General features: G+C 47.5%; 1 protein-coding gene across 2 annotated transcripts in view; it reads left to right on the top strand.

The window, feature by feature from the left end:
- LOC120048357 (protein Aster-A-like) overlaps positions 1–19,539 on the top strand; it is a 34,185-nt gene extending 14,646 nt beyond the window's left edge. For both annotated transcript variants that reach the window (XM_038994265.1, XM_038994267.1), the window contains 16 exons: positions 754–838; positions 963–1,066; positions 1,485–1,580; positions 4,733–4,813; positions 5,149–5,267; positions 5,634–5,931; positions 6,502–6,658; positions 7,632–7,778; positions 10,568–10,689; positions 11,093–11,235; positions 11,836–11,939; positions 14,956–15,162; positions 15,450–15,528; positions 16,320–16,427; positions 16,744–16,864; positions 17,085–19,539. In XM_038994265.1, coding sequence (XP_038850193.1) covers positions 754–838; positions 963–1,066; positions 1,485–1,580; positions 4,733–4,813; positions 5,149–5,267; positions 5,634–5,931; positions 6,502–6,658; positions 7,632–7,778; positions 10,568–10,689; positions 11,093–11,235; positions 11,836–11,939; positions 14,956–15,162; positions 15,450–15,528; positions 16,320–16,427; positions 16,744–16,864; positions 17,085–17,186 — 2,073 coding nt within the window. In that variant the 3' untranslated portion in view covers positions 17,187–19,539. The remainder of the gene's footprint in view (positions 1–753; positions 839–962; positions 1,067–1,484; positions 1,581–4,732; positions 4,814–5,148; positions 5,268–5,633; positions 5,932–6,501; positions 6,659–7,631; positions 7,779–10,567; positions 10,690–11,092; positions 11,236–11,835; positions 11,940–14,955; positions 15,163–15,449; positions 15,529–16,319; positions 16,428–16,743; positions 16,865–17,084) is intronic.
- Positions 19,540–20,686: the final 1,147 nt, after the last annotated feature.

The following is a 20,686-nucleotide window of genomic DNA, read 5'->3' as shown; positions in this document are numbered from 1 at the left end:
GATGGTAGCTACAGTGTTTCCTGGTTGGAGTGCACAGTACAGTATGAAATAGCACTTAACAGTGAAATGATGGATGCCAAAAACGGTTTCTGTTAAATTGGCATCCCCCCCCATTTAACCATTTCACTAACCATTGAACTTTTAGCTGATTTAACTGTTCATTCACCTTAGTGTTCTTCTCATTTACCTCGTCAGCCTGTCGCTTTTACCTCAGGGACATAGTATCTGATGTAACCTCACATGCCAGATGTACAGTGGGGTCCAAAGGTATTTGGACAGTGACACATTTTTGTTGTTGTTTTTGCTCATATAATTTAGAAATTCTACAATGACTGAGGTTAAAGTGTAGATTGTCTTGTTGGGAGTCACAAGCTTGATGTAGTCATTGCATGCTAGGAATATGGGAACATATACTACACTTTTGACTACTTTAATACACATTTGTGAATTTGTTCAAATACTTTTGGTTCCCTAAAATGGGGGGGACTATGTACAAAAAGTGCTGTAATTTTTAAACCGCACCTGATATGCATGAAAATACCCTCATATTAAAGCTGACAGTCTGCACTTTAACCTCAGTCATTGTATAATTTCAAATCCAAAGTGCTGGAGTACAGAGCCAAAACAACATTGTTACTGTCCAAATACTTTTGGAACTCTATGTATATACAATATTCATACACGACTGGTTCTGCAAGATTATATTTGATAAAGCATAGAAGAGCAACAAAGTAATCTGTCTTTCTCTCTCAGGTTCTCAGTCCAACTTATAAACAGCGCAATGAGGATTTCCGTAAACTCTTCAAGAAGCTGCCAGACACAGAACGCCTCATAGTGGGTGAGTGACGCGCGCACACAAACACGTGCTTTATGCGAGTTTGCATCTCTGTGCTGACACTGTGGAAGTGAAGGGCCGATGCTGTTGCTTTGTCAGCCTGATGTTTCTCCTCCGTCCTCCCCAGACTACTCATGTGCGCTGCAGAAAGACATCCTACTCCAGGGGAGACTCTATCTGTCAGAGAACTGGCTCTGCTTCTATAGCAATATCTTCCGTTGGGAAACCACTGTAAGTTATAGACACACACACACACACATTTTGTTCTTCTATCCTCGTCGGGACCTAAATTTGATTTCCAATAAAAATCCTATTTTCCCTAACCTTAACCCCAAACCCTCAACCCAAATCCTAAGCCTAAACCTAACCACTTACCCTAACCCTAATTGTAACACTAAACCTAACATCTGAGCTTTAAATAGCCTTAATTCTGTGTGTGTGAGGAGGAGGGGGGGGGGGTCTGTGGGTACCTAAAATCCCCCAAAGTCCCCACAAGGGAGAATATTCCTTGTTTTACTATCGTTGTGGGGACTTTGGGGGATTTTAGGTCCCCACAAGTATAGAAGAATCAACCCTCCACACACACACACACACACACACACACACACACACACACACACACACACACTAATCCTCATGTTCATTTCAGATCACAATCCTGCTGAAAGATGTGACCACCCTGACGAAGGAGAAGACTGCCAAGGTCATCCCCAACGCCATTCAGATCAGCACCGACCACGACAAGGTGAGCCAAGGGGCTCGATATTTAGTCACACAGCCTACTATGACGGTTCAGAGTAGTAGAAGAACAGTAGTTAACAGGTGTATCAATGATATGTAAAGGAAAATAACTTTTATTATAGATTCTTGTAGACAGTATAGTGATTGTCAACTGGGGGGTGTGGTGGGGAGGGTTGCGGGAGGTGTATTTTGAAAGGATACCGCTGCAGCGCTTACTGTTGCTGACTTTACACGTGCAGTGTGTCCGCAGTGGTGAAATGGCTAGCTACGTTCGGACTCGGAGGGTTTTCGCCCTGCACTCACTCGCTGACCAACCCAATAATGTCTTCCCCCCCCCCCCCCCCCCCCCCCCCCCCCCCCCACCCACACTGATCCAATGAAATGACAGATTTCTCGACACACACACACACACACACTGATCCAATAAAAATGTAATTCTGCAGCATTGTTTTGTTTTAAATGTGACACGTCCACTTAGATAATACAGATCTTCTGACGGCTAGCTTGATTTACGGCTAACTATGCAGGTGTGTTCTGCAGGCCTTGCACATGTGCATAGTTAACTGTCATTTAACTCATGTCGGCTAGCCGTCAGAGTAAAATCATGGACAAGTTTTTAAAACGTGCAGCTCCCTCTTCATCCACTGCTGCTTCCCATATGAACACCAAGGCAGACAACCCGGTCCCTGTCAAGAAGAGAAAATACCACCCCCGACAGGCAGGGAGAGTGTAGACCGCAGTGCGTCCTATGCAACGAGCTGTTAGCCAATGAGAGCATGAAACCCCTCCAAAATAAAAAGGGATCTGGACACCAAGCATCCAAGACACGACAGCTGACTTAAAAAAAAAAAAAAGAGGAAATGTCAATATCTGGAGGCCTCACAAGATTCATTGAAGAACGTATGCACGGTACAAGAAAAGGCGCTTTGCGCATCATACCTTGTGGCCCAGCGCATTGCTAAGTGCAAAAAAAGCCCACACCAGCGCAGAGGATCTCATACCCCCTGCTGTGATTGAAATGTGAACTGAAATCTTGGGAGAGTCAACCGCCAACAAACTTAAAACCACACCCCTATCCAATGACAGGAGAATCCAGGACATGTCTGAGGGCATAATGCGCAGCTTGATGAATCTACGGATTTGGCTCAACATGCAATTCTAATGGTCTATGTCAGACACGCCTGGGATAATAACTTTGAGGAGCAGTTCCTTTTAAGTGCTAATTGGCCCACCGCCAACACTGCAAAGCCTGTCTTTAACACAATGGATATGCACTTGGGCTCCGTGGGACTGGCCTGGGATGGGTGCGTCGGTGTGACCACTGATGGGGCAGCTGCCATGTCGGGAAAGCACTCCGGGGTAGCAAAGTGGATCCTGGAGAGAGCACAGAGTGCGACCTGGAACCACTGCTTCCTACATAGAGAGGCATTGGCAGCGAAGGACATGGTGCCTGAGCTCCACGCCACTCTCCAGGATGTGATCAAAGGTGTCAACTATATCAAAAAGAGTTCTAGGGAAAGCAGGTGTTTCAGGCCTTCTGCAGGGATATGGGGAGGGAGCACCATCAGGTGCTTTATCATGCAGAGGTCCGCTGGCTTTCCAGGTGTAAAGTGTTTGGTCGCTTTTATGAGCTTCGAGCAGAGATTGCTGCGTTTCTTTTGGTAAACAAGTCACCTCTGCACGAACTTTCCGATTGTGAGGAAACGCTCGCGCAGGTTCCCTACCTGGTGGATATTTTTGATCTGAATTCTCTCAATGTGTCAATGCAAGGGAGGGGGCACAATCGATTATGAACAGAGGGACAAAGTGGATGCCTTCAAGATGAAGCTTACCGTTTGGGCAAATCATGTTTCTAACGGGAGGGTTGACATGTTTCCCAATGCTGATTTCAAGATTCAGAATCCGATCAACAAAGCGCACGGCGAAACACCGTTAAATAGCATCTTGTCAAGCTGCAGGGAAAGTTTTGCAACTACTTCCCGGAAGAGAACAGGAGACAAGATGACTGGATACGGGGACCCCTATCTAGTGGAGATGGGAAGCATCACGTTGCCGAGCAACGGAGAGGATCTGCTGGTGGAGCTGTCATTTGATCGTGGATTGAGCATACGCTTCCTGGAAATGACACTGTCACAGTTCTGGTGCAGCGTAATGGGAGAGTATCCTGCTCTCGCTTGTCATGCAATCAGAATCAAGGTACCGTTCAGCACTACCGATCAGTGTGTAAGTGGCTTCTCTGCAATGGCAGTGCTGAAAACAAACTAAAATCAGAGAAAAACTGGACAGCCAGCAAGACCTCCGAGTTGCCTTGTCAACCATCACCCCAGACTTCAATAATAAATAAACTTATCAAACTAAAGAAACACCCCCAGCTTTCCCACTGATAGGAGACACACACACACACACACACACACACACACACACACACACACACACACACACACACACACACACACAATAAATAAACAGGTTAATGAGTTATTGTTCACTATGTTAATTATTATTGTTAATTCATTCTGATTTTCATATTACATTTGTGATCTGGTTAAAAACTTTTTAAAATAAAAATAAGTCGTCAAGGTTGTGAAACTGTTGACATTGGAATTCTTAATGATCAATTACAAATGATGGTGTTTTTTTCTATTTGAAACACTGGTATGTGTTACTTTTCATGAACATTATTGGACTGCTTTTGATGTCATGTTGTGAGTCTGACCATTTATTACTCCCCACTCCTGAACTGGTAGCCTAATTAAATAGCTTATTCTCTTCAATTGGTAAATGTTTTCTCAGTTAATATGTCTGTGTAATGACTTTCTTTTATTACCGTAATTGAGAGAGTCTATTTAGCAAGTGAAACCTGCCCAAGATGGCAGCTCCAATACAACATTACAAAATGTAATAATCAACGTTCCATAATATTGGGTCGCAACTCAATTGTCATATTTGGGTCCCAAGGCAAAACCAGTTGAGAACCACTGGTTTAGATGCTTCCAATGCTTGACAAATAACATTTTATTTTTATTTTAATCATGGCAAAATAGACTATTTCTGTCATGGTTTTTGACAAGCCGAATCACTAGCCATCATTCCATTGTTCACTCAATTTGTTTTCCTCTGTGCTTGCTCTCTTTCGCTCTCTGTCGTTTCATCCAGCACTTCTTCACGTCTTTCGGGGCGAGGGACCGCAGCTACATGATGATTTTCAGACTGTGGCAGAACGCACTGATGGACAAGGTACCCACCTCCTCTCCCTCCTCCCACCTCCAGCTCTCACACTCCTGCCAGTGTGACATTAACTGGGCATATATATCACCGTGCCGGAACGAAGGCACTTCCAAATACTGAGAGGCGGCAAACAATATTATTTATGTCGTTTATTGGATAATATAACTATTCAGTGATGAAATATAACATAACAAAATGCAACAGGACCCAAAATGCATATAACACTGACCAACACTATCGGTTACTGAATGATTTAATTATTGATTGACGTTTTAATGTCCTACAAGAGGAAAATCCAAGAAGTTAGTGAGAAATTGAGACGGTTAATGTCTGTTTCCTCTCAGCCTCTGTCCCCAAAGGAGCTGTGGCACATAGTCCATCAGTGTTACGGCACTGAGCTGGGCCTCACCAGTGAAGACGATGACTATGTTTCCCCCACCGACGAGCACATTAACGGTCTACTGTGAGTGTACATGTTCGCTGTGTCTGTGAGAGTCTGACGTGTGTGTGTGTGTGTGTGTGTGTGTGTGCGTGCGAACATTTAGTTTGGCGATGTCCATTAAATTAGAACTGTCGTCCGTTAACTTTGATGTCTCTGGATTATCGATCCCTTCAATTAAAGCCACTACTGGGATTGTGAATTGTTAATCATCATGTTTCTTTCTCCTTTTTCTCCTCTCTGTCTTCCCGTCCTTCATTCTCGCGCTCATTTTCGCCCTCTTTCCCCCATACTGCCCTTTTTCTGTCCCCTTCATTTCTCTCCGTTTCTCTTTCTGTCTCTGTCTCCTTATCCAACCCCCCCCCCCCCACACACACATACACATCTCAGGCCAGTGGACGAGTCAGTCTCTATCTCTGACCTGTTGGACCTCAGCTCCTTGGGGGCCATAGCTTCTCTGGGCAGCTCGCCCCCCTCCATGGCAGCCTTGTTCCCCAGTGGCCCCCTCCTAGCCAGCGGTGGTCTGGGCTCCTCTCCCCCCTCCTCATCCACCTGTCTGCCCGTAGACATCCCCGGCAGCCCCTCCCTCGACCCCCCGGACCCCAGCCCGCCCAGCTCCCAGAGCTCCCTGCCCTCCACCACACACACCGCCTCCTTGTCCGCCCCCGCCTCGGCTGCTGCCTCTTTCGTGAGTTTTATTTGATTTCATGCCAGGGAACTACAGGGTCGTATTCATTAGGGTAAAATGTTTCAAAACGTTGTCTTAAGTGAATATGACCCAGGGCATCGGGAGGTGGGGGGGTTATAACTTTGAACTGACTTTAGAGATAGTTTCATAATTATGACTTTTCCGTGGTTTATCTTGATAGGATACATATACCTCAGTAGATCAGTCGCTTGTTGGCTCTAAACGGCCATCCGTCTCGGATGTAATGCTAATTCTGTGTTCCAAATGGCACCCTCTTCCCTATATAGTGTACTACAGGGAATTAGGGTGCCATGGCCCTGGTCAAAAGTACTGCACTATATAGGGAATAGGGTGTTATTTGGGACGTGGCCCATGCTGTGCCTAAAAGAGCCAGTGTTGTTGTCTCACCAGGGCAGAGTAGAGAGGCTTTGAGGTCGTACTAGTCCTCCAAGGCTCCTCAGTTATGTGAGGGTGTTGGAATTGCTGTGTTTGTGTGTGTTTCTGCCTTAATGACCTCACGCGTGTGGTAACTAACTACCCCTTTCTCTCCCCTCGCATGCCATTTCCTAGTATGTGGAGGAGGGCGGGGACAGCCTGTTGGAGTCTGCCAATCACATGATGCCCCCGTCTGCCACCAGCCTGGGAAACCTCTCCTCATTGGACCAGCTCACCAACGACGACGAGCTGCCCACCGACCCCAGCAACTCCTCAGACACACAGGAAGAGGGTGAGTTCCTGGAGCCCACAGGAGAGTAGTTTCATGGAAAAACATTTATGTTTAGGCAAACATAGAAAATACATTTTAATCTGATGCAGACGTAGGAGAGTTGAGAGGGAAAGATTGGCTTGTAAACACTTCACAAAGGTGAAATTCGAATAGTCCTTAAGGGGGTTTTCTCTCCTCATCTCCTTTCCTTCATTCCCACTAATCTGAAAGAACGTGACAGATGAAAGCGATTGGTTTCCACTCTGCTGCTTTCAGCTATCTTTTCTTCTCAGATCAGTGCAGATGCAGAAGAGAAAGCCAGTTGAAACTACTGCAAATACTCCCTTCCTATTGATACCATACTAGTAGTCTACCAGAAGTCTAGTAGGACCTACATTACTGTAGTCATGGACTCTCCTGAGAACAGACTGTGTGACTTGCTGCATTAAAGGCAAAACTCAAGAGAAACTCGAGACGTCAGTATTCACTTAGCAGATGACAGAGTACTAGGAGCAAAAAAACAATATATTTTCTGAAAAGATTCTGATGTTTTAGTGACTATGATTTGACCGATAAAGTGCAACGTTCACGTTACAGAAGTCTGAATTGTACTAATGTTAGCAACCACAATGTATTTTCTTTGAGGCCTGTAAAGTGGGGAATCTTTTACAGTTCTCTTCTGCTCTAACAGAACTGTGTTAAACTGTGTCTCTCGTCAACAAAAAGGACATTATCCTCCCCATTATCGCTGACGTTTTTATATTTTATTTAATTGACTTGAAAAGCCATTTCATCTGACACTGGAATTGAAGTTGATTGACAAGCCAGATTATCTAGGCCCCATTTGTCAATGCAGTTGCAACAAATCCTGGGGGATATAAAAAAAAAATCTATCATAGAAATTCTGACGATTTAGACTTTCTCAACTGTGGTATCTCTGCTAACTGGTGCGTTACTATAGTTGTGACTGATGTGTAACTCTGTCCCCGTCCAGACGAGGTGGAGTCGCTCTGTGCGGACCTGGCTGGCCGGCTGCACATCAACATGGTGGTGCACATGAGCGTGGACAAGCTGCACGACCTGCTCTTCTCCGCAGACACACACTTCATCCAGCATCTCTTCTCCCAGCGGCACTTCACAGGTCCGTACAGCGCAAACGCGCACACGTGTACACACTGGCCCACCTGCTCTTCACATACAGTGCCTTGCAAATGTATTCATCCCCCTTGGCGTTTTTCAGATTTTGTTTCATATTTTAATTTATTTGGATTTCATGTAATGTGACATACACAAAATAGTCCAAATCGGTGAAGTGAAATTTAAAAAATAACTTGTTTCCAAAAATTCAAAATGCAAAAGTGGTACGTGCATATGTATTCACCCCCTTTTGATATGAAGCCCCTAAATAAGATCTGGTGCAACCAATTAACTTCAGAAGTCACATAATTTGTCAAATAAAGTCCACCTGTGTGCAATCTAAGTGTCACATGATCTCAGTATATTTACACCTGTTCTGAAAGGCCCCAGAGTCTGCAACACCACTAAGCAAGGGGCGGCATCATAAAGACCAAGGAGTTCTCCAAACAGGTCAGGGTCAAAGTTGTGGAGAAGTACAGATCACGGTTGGGTTATAAAAAAATATCAGAAACTTTGAACATCCCATGGAGCACCATTAAATCTATTAGTAATAAATGGAAAGAATATGGCACCACAGCAAACCTTCCAAGAGAGGGCCGCTCATCAAAACTCATGGACCAGGCAAGGAGGGCATTAATCAGAGGCAACGAAGAGACCAAATATGACCCTGAAGGAGCTGTCCATAGGACCACTTTAAGCCGTACACTCCACAGAGCTGGCCTTTACGGAAGAGTGGACGGAAAAAGCCATTGCTTAAAGAAAAAAATAAGCAAACACATTTGATGTTCACCTAAAAACATGTGGGAGACTCCCCAAACATATGGAAGAAGCTACCCCCGGTCAGATGAGACTAAAATTAAGCTTTTTGGCTATCAAGGAAAATGCTATGTCTGGCGCCAACCCAACACCTCATCACCCCGAGAACACCATCCTCACAGTGAAGCATGGTGGTGGCTGCATCATGCTATGGGGATGTTTTTCATCGGCAGGGACTGGGAAACTGGTCAGAATTGAAGGAATGATGGATGGCGCTAAATACAGGCAAATTCTTGAGGGAAACCCGTTTGTCTTCCAGAGATTTGAGACTGGGACGGAGGTTCACCTTCCAGCAGGACAATGACACTAAGCATACTGCTAAAGCAACACTGGTGGTTTACGGGGAAACATTTAAATGTCTTGGAATGGCCTTGTCAAAGCCCAGATGTCAATCCAATTGAGAATCTGTGGGATGATTTAAAGATTGCTGTACACCAGCAGAACCCATCCAACTTGAAGGAGCTGGAGCAGTTTTGCCTTGAAGAATGGGCAAAAATCCCAGTGGCTTGATGTGCCAAGCTTATAGAGACATACCCCAAGAGACTTGCAGCTGTAATTGCAGTATTGACTTTGGGGGGGTGAATAGTTATGCACGCTCAAGTTTTCTGTTTGAATTAATTTTATTTTTATCGTGAAACAAACAATAAATATTTTGCGTCTTCAAAGTGGTAGGCATGTTGTGTAAATGAAATGATACAAACCCTCAAATATATTTTAATTCCAGGTTGTAAGGCAACAAAATAGGAAAAATGCCAAGGGGGTGAATACTTTTGCAAGCCACTGTACATACGTGGAGACACACACACACTCTTTGTTGATCTTACACATGGTTGGCATTGGCAACGTTCTCGTTTTTCTTCCTCTTGATCCCTCTCCCTTTCTGCTCATTCTGTTTTCATTCCCATTCTAAATATCTCCTTACATTTTTTACGTAGAAGCATTGTTCCTAGAGTACATTCCTGTACACACCACTGTTTCCCAGTACTAGTGATAGTCTGCCTAGAAACATGGATAGGCTACAACACGATAGGATGCAAAATGCTTAGTTCATTCCATGTGACTGATCGGCCCTTCCTAAAGTCCACTCCTCCAGGGCTTGTACAGTAAGCTTTAGGGCTGCGTCCAAGATGGCACCCTATTCCGTATATAGTGCATTTCTTTTGACCAGAGCCCTGGTCAAACGTAGTGCGCTATTTAGGGAACGGGGTGCCGCTTGGGACGCGGCCTAGGAGTGTTACTGCGTGAGACGCTCATTGCCGCCTCTTCCGACCGACTATCTCCTGATGCACTGGTGCTCATCTGTAGGACGTCTCTGCTGCTCCACGCAGTATGGCTGTTGTCATGTATGGGGATGGAATGATTGTTATTATCCTCCTAGTGCTGAGACTGGAGCTGTCCCAAATAATGGCATCCTGGCCTATTCCCTACATGAATAATAGGGTGCCATTTGGGATGCGGTCAGGGTCTCCCCCCTCCGCCCCCTTCCTTCCCCTCTCCTCAGACATAGGCCAGTGTGTTGTAGCGCTAATGAGCAGTCCACGGTGTTTGTTTACGCTGGGTTACCCTTCCTCCATCTGTCTCTCTCGCTCTCTTCTTTTCTTCAACACCTGATATGCTATTGTATGTTCTGAGAAAAGCAGTACAGGGCTCTGCATATTCGTTGTTCTTAGCACAGTTCCCTAAAGTTGTCGTTTATTAGATGCTGCCATAGAGGCGAGGAGTTGGTTGGTTGATGGCCTCCCTGGTTTGTGCCCCTGCCAGCTTTTGAGGACATTGTGTGGCTTTAATTAGTGCATTTTCCTCTGTGAAAGCGGTGCTGTGTCCCTCTCGCTTTTCTCCCTCTGTCTCTCTCATTCTGTTCTCTCACTCCTACTTTCTCTCTCTTTCTCTCACTTACTGTCTTTCTCTCTCTCTCCCTCACACACACACACTCCCTCATTCTTTTCCTCGTCCTCTCTCTCTCTGTCCCTCCGTCAGACCTGTCAGTTCGTGAGTGGCAGCAGGACAGCTGCAGTGGGAACACCAACCGGATCCTGAGTTACACCATCGCCATCAACAACCCCCTGGGCCCCAAGACCGCCCCCGTCGTGGAGACTCAGGTCAGTCAGTCAGCACGTTGGATTTTGCAGTTTAAAAAAAACATTTGGTCGACATTAGTGGTAGCTGGTGTCACGTTAAATCAGACGACTGGCTCATTGTAATGATTGGAACCGGATCAAACATATAGATTTTATGTGTTTGATAGGGTTCCATTCATTTCATTCCAGCCATTACAAATGAGCCTGTCCTCTGATTTTTTTAAAGTGACACCAGCCTCCATTGTCCTCCATGTTCTGGTTTGAATATCCAGTTCACAAAAGAAAGATCTAGGTCACGGCACGGAGACGTTGGAGTTGGGAGTCTCCACTGAGTGGGAGAACAAGACTTGACTCGCCTTCTGAGGATCGAGACACACCCCCGTAGATCATACGCTAACACCTTTCTTTCCCTCGCTCCATCCAGACGCTGTTTAAGAACAGTGCGCCGGGCGAGTGTTACGTGGTGGACTCGGAGGTCATTACCTCAGGCATCCCCTACCAGGACTACTTCTACACCGTGCACCGCTACTGCCTCACCGCCATCAACAAGAACAAGAGCAGACTCCGGTATACCTACTTTCACCACCCAGCACACTGAAGAGTGTTTGACTGACTAATAGTTTGTGTACGAGTCGCCTGTGCAGATCAAATGGCAATAGAAACATTTAGTTGTTTGAAACGACTGTTTTGTGTGCTAACCTACTAAATGTATGTATCAGGTGAACTCACTGCCTTAGAAAACCGCGAGCTTCAGTTCTTACGTCACATAAAATACACCCGATATGGATGAAGTGTCCTTTTAAAACTGTTCTATGAGGTGCAGTTTAACTCAATCGGATTTATTGGTCACATACACGTATTTAGCAGATTGCTATTGCGGGCGTAGCGAAATGCTAGAAGCAGAACTGCCACGTCTGTCGGCGCCATCAGTTCAGTGGCGGATCGGTGTTCATTATGACACGTTTCTAGCTTCTGTCGTTGGTGAACCGTGTGATCCCTTTAGAGATGTCATATAATACTGTTATATAATATGTTCTATTTAATTCTGTGGGGATCCCAGGTATGTGCAGTACCGTGCATTATGTCTAGTGATACAGAGTGCTTCAGGGATGGCTTACTGGTTACAGTGTGATGGACTCTGAGTTGTGGCTGCTTGTGTGTCTGCAGGGTGTCGTCAGATATCTGCTACAAGAAGCAGCCGTGGAGCCTGGTGAAGGCGCTCATCGAGAAGAACACCTGGAGCGGCATCGAGGAGTACTACAGACACATGGGTGAGACTGACTTACATTGTAGTCTTATTCTCCTACTCGGGATAAAGTAGTGTGTGTTCTTATTGCTTACCTCCTCTCTTTTTGGTTCTTTCTGGTTATGTCTCTCCCTCCCTCTCTCTCTCGGTCTCTCCCTCCCTCTCTCTCTCGGTCTCTCTCTCTCTCGGTCTCTCCCTCCCTCTCTCTCTCGGTCTCTCCCTCTCTCGGTCTCTCCCTCCCTCTCTCTCTCTCGGTCTCTCCCTCCCTCTCTCTCTCTCGGTCTCTCTCTCTCTCGGTCTCTCCCTCCCTCTCTCTCTCTCGGTCTCTCCCTCCCTCTCGGTCTCTCCCTCCCTCTCTCTCTCTCGGTCTCTCCCTCCCTCTCTCTCTCTCGGTCTCTCCCTCCCTCTCTCTCTCTCGGTCTCTCCCTCCCTCTCTCTCTCTCGGTCTCTCCCTCCCTCTCTCTCTCGGTCTCTCTCTCGGTCTCTCTCTCGGTCTCTCTCTCGGTCTCTCTCTCGGTCTCTCTCTCGGTCTCTCTCTCGGTCTCTCTCTCGGTCTCTCTCTCGGTCTCTCGGTCTCTCTCTCGGTCTCGGTCTCTCTCTCTCGGTCTCTCTCGGTCTCTCTCTCTCGGTCTCTCTCGGTCTCTCTCGGTCTCTCTCTCTCGGTCTCTCCCTCCCTCTCTCTCTCTCGGTCTCTCCCTCCCTCTCTCTCTCTCGGTCTCTCCCTCCCTCTCTCTCTCTCGGTCTCTCCCTCCCTCTCTCTCTCTCGGTCTCTCCCTCCCTCTCTCTCTCTCGGTCTCTCCCTCCCTCTCTCTCTCTCGGTCTCTCCCTCCCTCTCTCTCTCTCGGTCTCTCCCTCCCTCTCTCTCTCTCGGTCTCTCCCTCCCTCTCTCTCTCTCGGTCTCTCCCTCCCTCTCTCTCTCTCGGTCTCTCCCTCCCTCTCTCTCTCTCGGTCTCTCCCTCCCTCTCTCTCTCTCGGTCTCCCTCCCTCTCTCTCTCGGTCTCTCTCTCGGTCTCTCTCTCGGTCTCTCTCTCGGTCTCTCTCTCGGTCTCTCTCTCGGTCTCTCTCTCTCGGTCTCGGTCTCTCTCTCTCGGTCTCGGTCTCTCTCTCTCGGTCTCTCCCTCTCTCTCTCTCTCTCGGTCTCTCCCTCTCTCTCTCTCTCTCGGTCTCTCCCTCCCTCTCGGTCTCGGTCTCTCTCTCTCTCTCGGTCTCTCCCTCCCTCTCGGTCTCGGTCTCTCCCTCCCTCTCGGTCTCTCCCTCCCTCTCGGTCTCTCCCTCCCTCTCTCTCTCTCGGTCTCTCTCTCGGTCTCTCTCTCTCTCTCGGTCTCTCCCTCTCTCTCTCTCTCTCGGTCTCTCCCTCCCTCTCGGTCTCGGTCTCCCTCCCTCTCTCTCTCGGTCTCCCTCCCTCTCTCTCTCGGTCTCCCTCCCTCTCTCTCTCGGTCTCTCTCTCGGTCTCTCTCTCGGTCTCTCTCTCGGTCTCTCTCTCGGTCTCTCTCTCGGTCTCTCTCTCGGTCTCTCTCTCGGTCTCTCTCTCGGTCTCTCTCTCGGTCTCGGTCTCTCTCTCTCGGTCTCTCTCGGTCTCTCTCGGTCTCTCTCTCTCGGTCTCTCCCTCCCTCTCTCTCTCTCGGTCTCTCCCTCCCTCTCTCTCTCTCGGTCTCTCCCTCCCTCTCTCTCTCTCGCTCTCTCCCTCCCTCTCTCTCTCTCGGTCTCTCCCTCCCTCTCTCTCTCTCGGTCTCTCCCTCCCTCTCTCTCTCTCGGTCTCTCCCTCCCTCTCTCTCTCTCGGTCTCTCCCTCCCTCTCTCTCTCTCGGTCTCTCCCTCCCTCTCTCTCTCTCGGTCTCTCCCTCCCTCTCTCTCTCTCGGTCTCTCCCTCCCTCTCTCTCTCTCGGTCTCTCCCTCCCTCTCTCTCTCTCGGTCTCTCCCTCCCTCTCTCTCTCTCGGTCTCTCCCTCCCTCTCTCTCTCTCGGTCTCTCCCTCCCTCTCTCTCTCGGTCTCTCCCTCCCTCTCTCTCTCGGTCTCTCTCTCGGTCTCTCTCTCGGTCTCTCTCTCGGTCTCTCTCTCGGTCTCTCTCTCGGTCTCTCTCTCGGTCTCTCTCTCGGTCTCTCTCTCGGTCTCTCTCTCGGTCTCTCTCTCGGTCTCTCTCTCTCGGTCTCGGTCTCTCTCTCTCGGTCTCTCTCGGTCTCTCTCTCTCGGTCTCTCTCTCTCGGTCTCTCTCTCGGTCTCTCTCTCCCTCTCTCTCTCTCGGTCTCTCCCTCCCTCTCTCTCTCTCGGTCTCTCCCTCCCTCTCTCTCTCTCGGTCTCTCCCTCCCTCTCTCTCTCTCGGTCTCCCTCCCTCTCTCTCTCGGTCTCCCTCCCTCTCTCTCTCGGTCTCCCTCCCTCTCTCTCTTGGTCTCTCTCTCGGTCTCTCTCTCGGTCTCTCTCTCGGTCTCTCTCTCGGTCTCTCTCTCTCGGTCTCTCTCGGTCTCTCTCTCTCGGTCTCTCTCGGTCTCTCTCTCTCGGTCTCTCTCTCGGTCTCTCTCTCTCGGTCTCTCTCTCTCGGTCTCTCTCTCTCTCTCGGTCTCTCTCTCTCTCTCGGTCTCTCTCTCTCTCTCGGTCTCTCTCTCTCGGTCTCTCTCTCTCGGTCTCTCTCGGTCTCTCTCGGTCTCTCTCTCGGTCTCGGTCTCTCTCTCTCGGTCTCTCTCTCTCGGTCTCTCTCTCTCGGTCTCTCTCGGTCTCTCTCGGTCTCTCTCTCGGTCTCTCTCTCGGTCTCTCTCTCGGTCTCTCTCTCGGTCTCTCTCTCGGTCTCTCTCTCGGTCTCTCTCTCGGTCTCTCTCTCGGTCTCTCTCTCGGTCTCTCTCGGTCTCTCTCTCGGTCTCTCTCTCGGTCTCTCTCGGTCTCTCTCTCGGTCTCCCTCCCTCTCTCTCTCTCTCGGTCTCCCTCCCTCTCTCTCTCTCTCGGTCTCCCTCCCTCTCTCTCTCTCGGTCTCCCTCCCTCTCTCTCTCTCGGTCTCTGTCTCTGTCCCTCTCTCTCTGTCTGTCTCTGTCTCCCTCCCTCTCTCCCTATCAGAGAGTGAGGTGTGTAAGCTGGAGACCCTGCTCCAGTCTGAGGTGTCAGTGGTGACCTCTGGGGATGTGGTGGGGGCAGACTCTGCCAAGACACCCCCGGCCCTGCGGCGACGCAAACGCACCTGCTCCCGGCGCCTGGGGGACCGGGAAAGAGAGGGAGGTGGAGAGCGCGGGGACCGAGGGATAGGAGAGGAGCGGAGAGAGGCGGGTGAGTCAACAGGGTCGTGGTGGCGTCAGGAGATGCATCAGTTAATTTTCTTCTGTTTGACACCTGATAAATAAGACCCATATAAAAGATTGTCAAGCAGAGTTCAATGATTACCTCAAATGTGTCAATCAAACTTATTTGTCTCCAGGTTTATGATGATTCATACAACTAAATGTCAGATGCCACTTGTGCGCCTCTTTGCTTTATACACTGACATCTGCTGGTGTGATTTGGAACTGCATCCAGGCTCTTCTGGCAGTAAGTAATGTGTTTCTCCCTTTGACCAGGTGGTCAGTACAAGCACGGAGAGCGGTCGCGTGGCGGAGGCAACAGCATCTCTACCATACTGCTCATAGTCAGCTTCATGTGAGTTCTGACCTCTCGGCGTGTGTGAAAAGAAACACTGATCGTTTCCCCTATCCCTTAGTAGGAGTAAACCAAGGGAATTATCAATGGCCTAATCTTGTTCAGCGTATGAGCTTTAGGATGAATCCAGACTTGAGATACGCACGTTTCACACAATCTTCCCATTGACATCAATACATAACCTACACTAAACTCAAGTCGGGATTGGACCTTTTGTGAGTGATTGTGAAAGTGTTTTTTGGGGACCTCTCATCCCTGTAGCGTTACTGTAACCACCACCGTGTGAGTTCCACTGTGTGTGCTAGTGTACAAATGAGTGAGTGCTTGTTTCTCTTTTTCTGTAGTCCATGTCGTCACTGTTTTGTTTTTTTGGGGGGGGTTCAATGAAATGAATATCTCCTCTGCTTACTGACGGCCTCCCACTGCCTCTCTCTCTCTATCGCTTCGTGTGCATAGGATCTGTGTCAGGTACCGTATAATAAGAGACTGGGTGTCACATCGTCAATGTCTCGTTGAATGACTGTTCGGTGTTGTGAAGTCTCCGCTGTCATTTGATGGTCTAGTATGCTTTGTTGTCCCAGAACATTTTGTGCTGTGTTACAGTTTGAGATGCGCAACCACTTTTCCGTTCCTCCTCCAGTTCTCATATTCCTGAATGTTGTCCCTTTATTCATAACTCAGTCGCGCTCCCTCTGTTTTTGGCCCATACTTACGTCAAATCATTTACCCTCTCTCTTTCGTTCTATGCTGTTTGTTTTATCACCTCTCCTCTCTCTCTCTCTCTCCTCTAGTCTGGTGGTGTTGGTGGCCCTCAACATGCTCTTGTTTTACAAGCTGTGTTCTCTGGAGAGAGCTGCACACACGCTGGAGACGTGGCACTCCTTCTCTCTGTCTGACAGGTAACCAAACCAGGATAGATCTTTATATTATAGCCATTACTACTTACCCATCAGAGGACACTGTCCTGTTCTCCGTTTCATTGAAAACTAGATTTAAACTAGAACCGAATGCACCTCTGATTCCCACTGTTCTGTTTTGTTCTATGATTTGTCCTCTTCCGTTGCTCAAGAACAAACCAGCACTTTCATTGGATATTACTTACTACCAGAGATGCATTTTTAGAATGTGAACTAACTGCTCTTCTCTCGCTCGTTCGCTCTCTCTCTCTATCTCTCTCTCTCCCTTTCATTCTTCTCCTCTCTTCTCTCCATCCAGTCCTCTACCCCAGTCTGCAGGAGAGTGGGCCCAGGTGTTGCAGCTCCAGAGACAGTTCCACCAGGCCCAGCTGGGCAAATGGCAACAGATCCTCCAATCCTCAGTCACTCTGCTAGACCAGGTGTGGTGTGGTGTGGTGTGGTGTGGTGTGGTGTGGTGTGGTGTGGTGTGTGTGTGTGTGTGTGTGTGTGTGTGTGTGTGTGTGTCCAAGCATGTGCACGCATCATTTACGAAGCGTTCCCTAAGGCTTACAAACGGCTTCACTGTTCTTCGTGAATGAGTCATCATGGCTGTCGTAATGACATTAGCCTCCTCCTCTGTCCTCTCTGTCTCTCCCTCAGATGAAACAGTCGTTGGAAAAGCTCCACCGAGGCGTCGTCACTCCAGAAGTCCAGCAGGATCCCCCCTCGAACCCCACTTCAGAGTCTCTCACTGAGCACTGATCCTCCCTCCCTCCACCCTCCAACCTCCAGCCCTCAAGTGGGTATGAATAGACCACGGGGGAGAGAGCCAAGGGGGTCCAGCTGGGCCACTCAGGGAGAGTGACGCTCTCTCACACGATCCCAAGCTCCGCTCCTGCTTCTCTACTCAAAACAGACATGGAGAGATGTGGGGGGGTCCGGGGGGGGTCCCCACCCCACGCCTCAGTCTGAGCAACCTGCAATGGGGTGGGTGGTGAGTGACCTTTGGGGGGGTACTACACTACCCATAACTCCCCACACCTCAGTCTGAGTAACCTGCAATGGCAAAGTTCCACCTTCTGTAGTCACCACCTTCTCTCACGTCCAGACAGTTAAACTGGGAATGTCTTCAGGACTGCAGCAATAACATAGCATGGTGAGCCAACCATATCTCCCACAGTCAGGGCTAACGGCTGGCCAGTTTGTATAGTACCATCTGCTCCTCACATGCAACCAACCATGCTGCTCACCCTGAACCATCTCCCCTGCCTGAGAATCCAAGAGACATTTTCTAAAGAAAACGGACGATCTACTGCATTTCATCATGTGCAGCCCTGCTGCTTTCATAATGGACTGACTTGACTTGGACCGACTGCATTTCTCAAAATGGGCCAACCCAGATTAACTTTGCGTTTCAAAATGGATGGAATCTGACATTTGGGAAATTGGGAGCTTTCCCAGCCCTGATAAACAGCTATGGCTCTGTTCCCAGCTGAAACCATCCTAGGGGACTTATGTGCCTCGGTGTGAGGGGTCCGCTCAGCTAAGTCCCCCTTGAGCCTCTGGAAATGAGGGACACATGACGAGAGAGGGGAAAGCTCTGATGGATTACAGAAAGTCTCCTGTTTCTAACTCTTTTTTTTCTTTTTTTTTTCTTCGTTCTCTCTCTCTCTCATTCTCTCCATCTGGGATCAGCAGCTTCCATCTTAGACTTGATCTGCTATTGGAGAATCATTTCGAAACAATACTTTATTTTTTATTTTTTAGATGTTAATAGTATAAAAAGACTCCTAAATCCTCTACTAGCTCGTTTTTATCGTTAGCTGTCTTTTTGAGGGTGACTGGGTTGTTTTGAGAATTGAGAGCGAATGATGAGTGTGCGCGCCAGACCGTTACAGTATTTATTTAGCACGACTTTGATTTCGAAAAGTCCTGTCCCACTCTCAACGCGAGTGATTTCTTTTTTTCCGATTTATGTTCTGTGTTAATACTTCAGCACGGACCAAGAAAGAGCTATTAGGTTAATCTTTTCTATTTACTGGTCCTAGCAATAATGATATTTGGTGATTTTATACTACTTTTTACACATTCAAAAGTAGTGTATCTCTAAAGTGTGTTTAGAGCAAAATGAGACAAGCAAGCGAAGATCTGGAGTTGGACAAGAAGACGGAGATATATATGTATTAGAAAGAAGTATCCTCAATGTTACATCGTCACTGTTACATTTGGTATTATTAAGATCAGTATGATTATGAGTTTGTTTTTGTCGGATACGTTTTTTGTTTTTCGCACTTGGTCAACTTCTGATTGTGTTATTGGATCGGACTTGAAGTGTTTCAGGGTTACTGACTGTACTCTGTAGACCAGGCTCTGCGTACCAAATAGCACCCCATTTCCTTTATAGTGTAGTGCACTACATAGGAAATAATGTGCCCTTGGGGACGCAGACTTTGCAGACCAGGTAAACAGAGAGATGCAATAAACTAGTGACTTTCTAGTGTAAACTGGGCTGGACTTAAAAAGGACCAACCAGAAGTGTAGGCCTGGATAAAGGGAAACTATTGCAGTATTGTTTTTGTGAGTTCAAATTGATGTTTATATGTTATTCCTTTTCATTTTATATCTTTATTTTGTAGTCTATCTTGTTTCTTATTGTTTTTGTTTGTCGGAAGGTCATCTCATTTTATTTTCTGCTCACCCCCCCCTCTGATTCCCTCTCACTGTCTATCAAAAACCATCTTCTCTCTTCCTAATTATTTTCCTTTTCATCCCCCCTCCTGTTGTCTTTTTCACTCTTCCTCTCTCTCTTTCCTCGTTGTACTGCCTCCCCCCCACTCCTTCCGTCTCTTGCCTGTCAGCTGTGTAAGTGTGTGAGCCTTGCTGTGCACGGCCAAACAGTGAGTGATCAAAGGATGTACTATATTTATTAGGCTCAGGGGGGTGGGGGGTCGGGGGAGCAAATGTACTGTAAAAGATTTGATTGTACACAATGCCCTGGAGAGAAATGAAAAGTTCTAAAATATGCAACAACTCATCGGAGTCTTATATTTTTTTTTAAGTGTGTGTGTCGTCAACCATTTTCATAAAGTTTAACTAAAAAAAGTATTTAAAAACAGTCGGTGTAATTATGTCTTCTTTCTGTCTTCCCACCGTGTCCAAATTCAAGCTGATCTGTTGGTTTGACCTGTTGAGGCAAAGCATTTCATTGATTTAGATGTCTGCCAATAACAGCGACTTCAGACAAAGTCCATGTAGATCGATACTGTCAATTGACCTACAAACACAGTTGATCTACTGGCCTACATCATTACCAAGGAGCAGGAGACACTGTTGCGATCTATTAATGTCACAGGAATTGATCTGCCCTGCTATATCTATATGTTTAAGGGCGGTCATTGGGTGACTCCCACCTGTACTGCTTCCCCTCTTAGATAATATATCAGTACAATATCTGGCGTTTAGCAGATGATTTTACCCAAAGCAACGTAGTCATGCGTGCATTCGTTATACCTACGAGTGGTCCCGGGAATCCAACCCACTGTTCCGGCGTTGCGAGCGCCATGCTGTACCCACTGAGCGTCAGAGGACACGTTAGTTCATGGAGAATTTCAAACCTTGTCGTTTTTTTTTTTTAAAGGGAGACAACGTGAACTCTTGTTTATTAACAGAGACGGTATGAAATTAAGAGGAGACGGAGAGAAGGAAGATGCAATGTAGGGCTGGTAGTCGCTAGGATACGTACAATTTTTACGTTTTAGTCATTTAGCAGACGCTCTTATCCACAGCAACTTAGTGCATTCGTCTTCAGATAGCTAGGTGGGACAACCACATGTTACAGGTATAGAAAGTACATTTTTCGTCAACGTAGCTATCAGTCGAGTCAAAGCTAGAATGGGGGGAGAAGGTATATGTGCAGAGTATAGGGCCCTTAACTGTAAGGCCACCCTCAGGCACCTTGTACATTATGTTAAAGTACATTTTGGAAATTGTCAATTAAATATTTAATACGAGTGGTTTTAAAAGGTCATAAGGGAAAGTTTGTGTTTGACCACTGCCGAAGTCGGTCATGGTCAACGCCACGGTCAACAGACTACATTATCTGCTATCTGATCCTCCTGACTCCCAGTGAGCAGCCCGTCAGTTCCCTGGAAATGTGACATCACCAGTTTCCAGTCAGGTACTCTATCATGAGGTTAGCCACAGCGCAGTGACAGCCATACAACATGTGACTGCATGCCAGAACAACAAGCCATTTCTGTCCC

Source organism: Salvelinus namaycush, chromosome 5 (genome assembly GCF_016432855.1).
Source record: "Salvelinus namaycush isolate Seneca chromosome 5, SaNama_1.0, whole genome shotgun sequence".
Lineage (NCBI taxonomy): Eukaryota > Metazoa > Chordata > Actinopteri > Salmoniformes > Salmonidae > Salvelinus > Salvelinus namaycush.
This window is presented reverse-complemented; position numbering and strand designations above follow the sequence as displayed.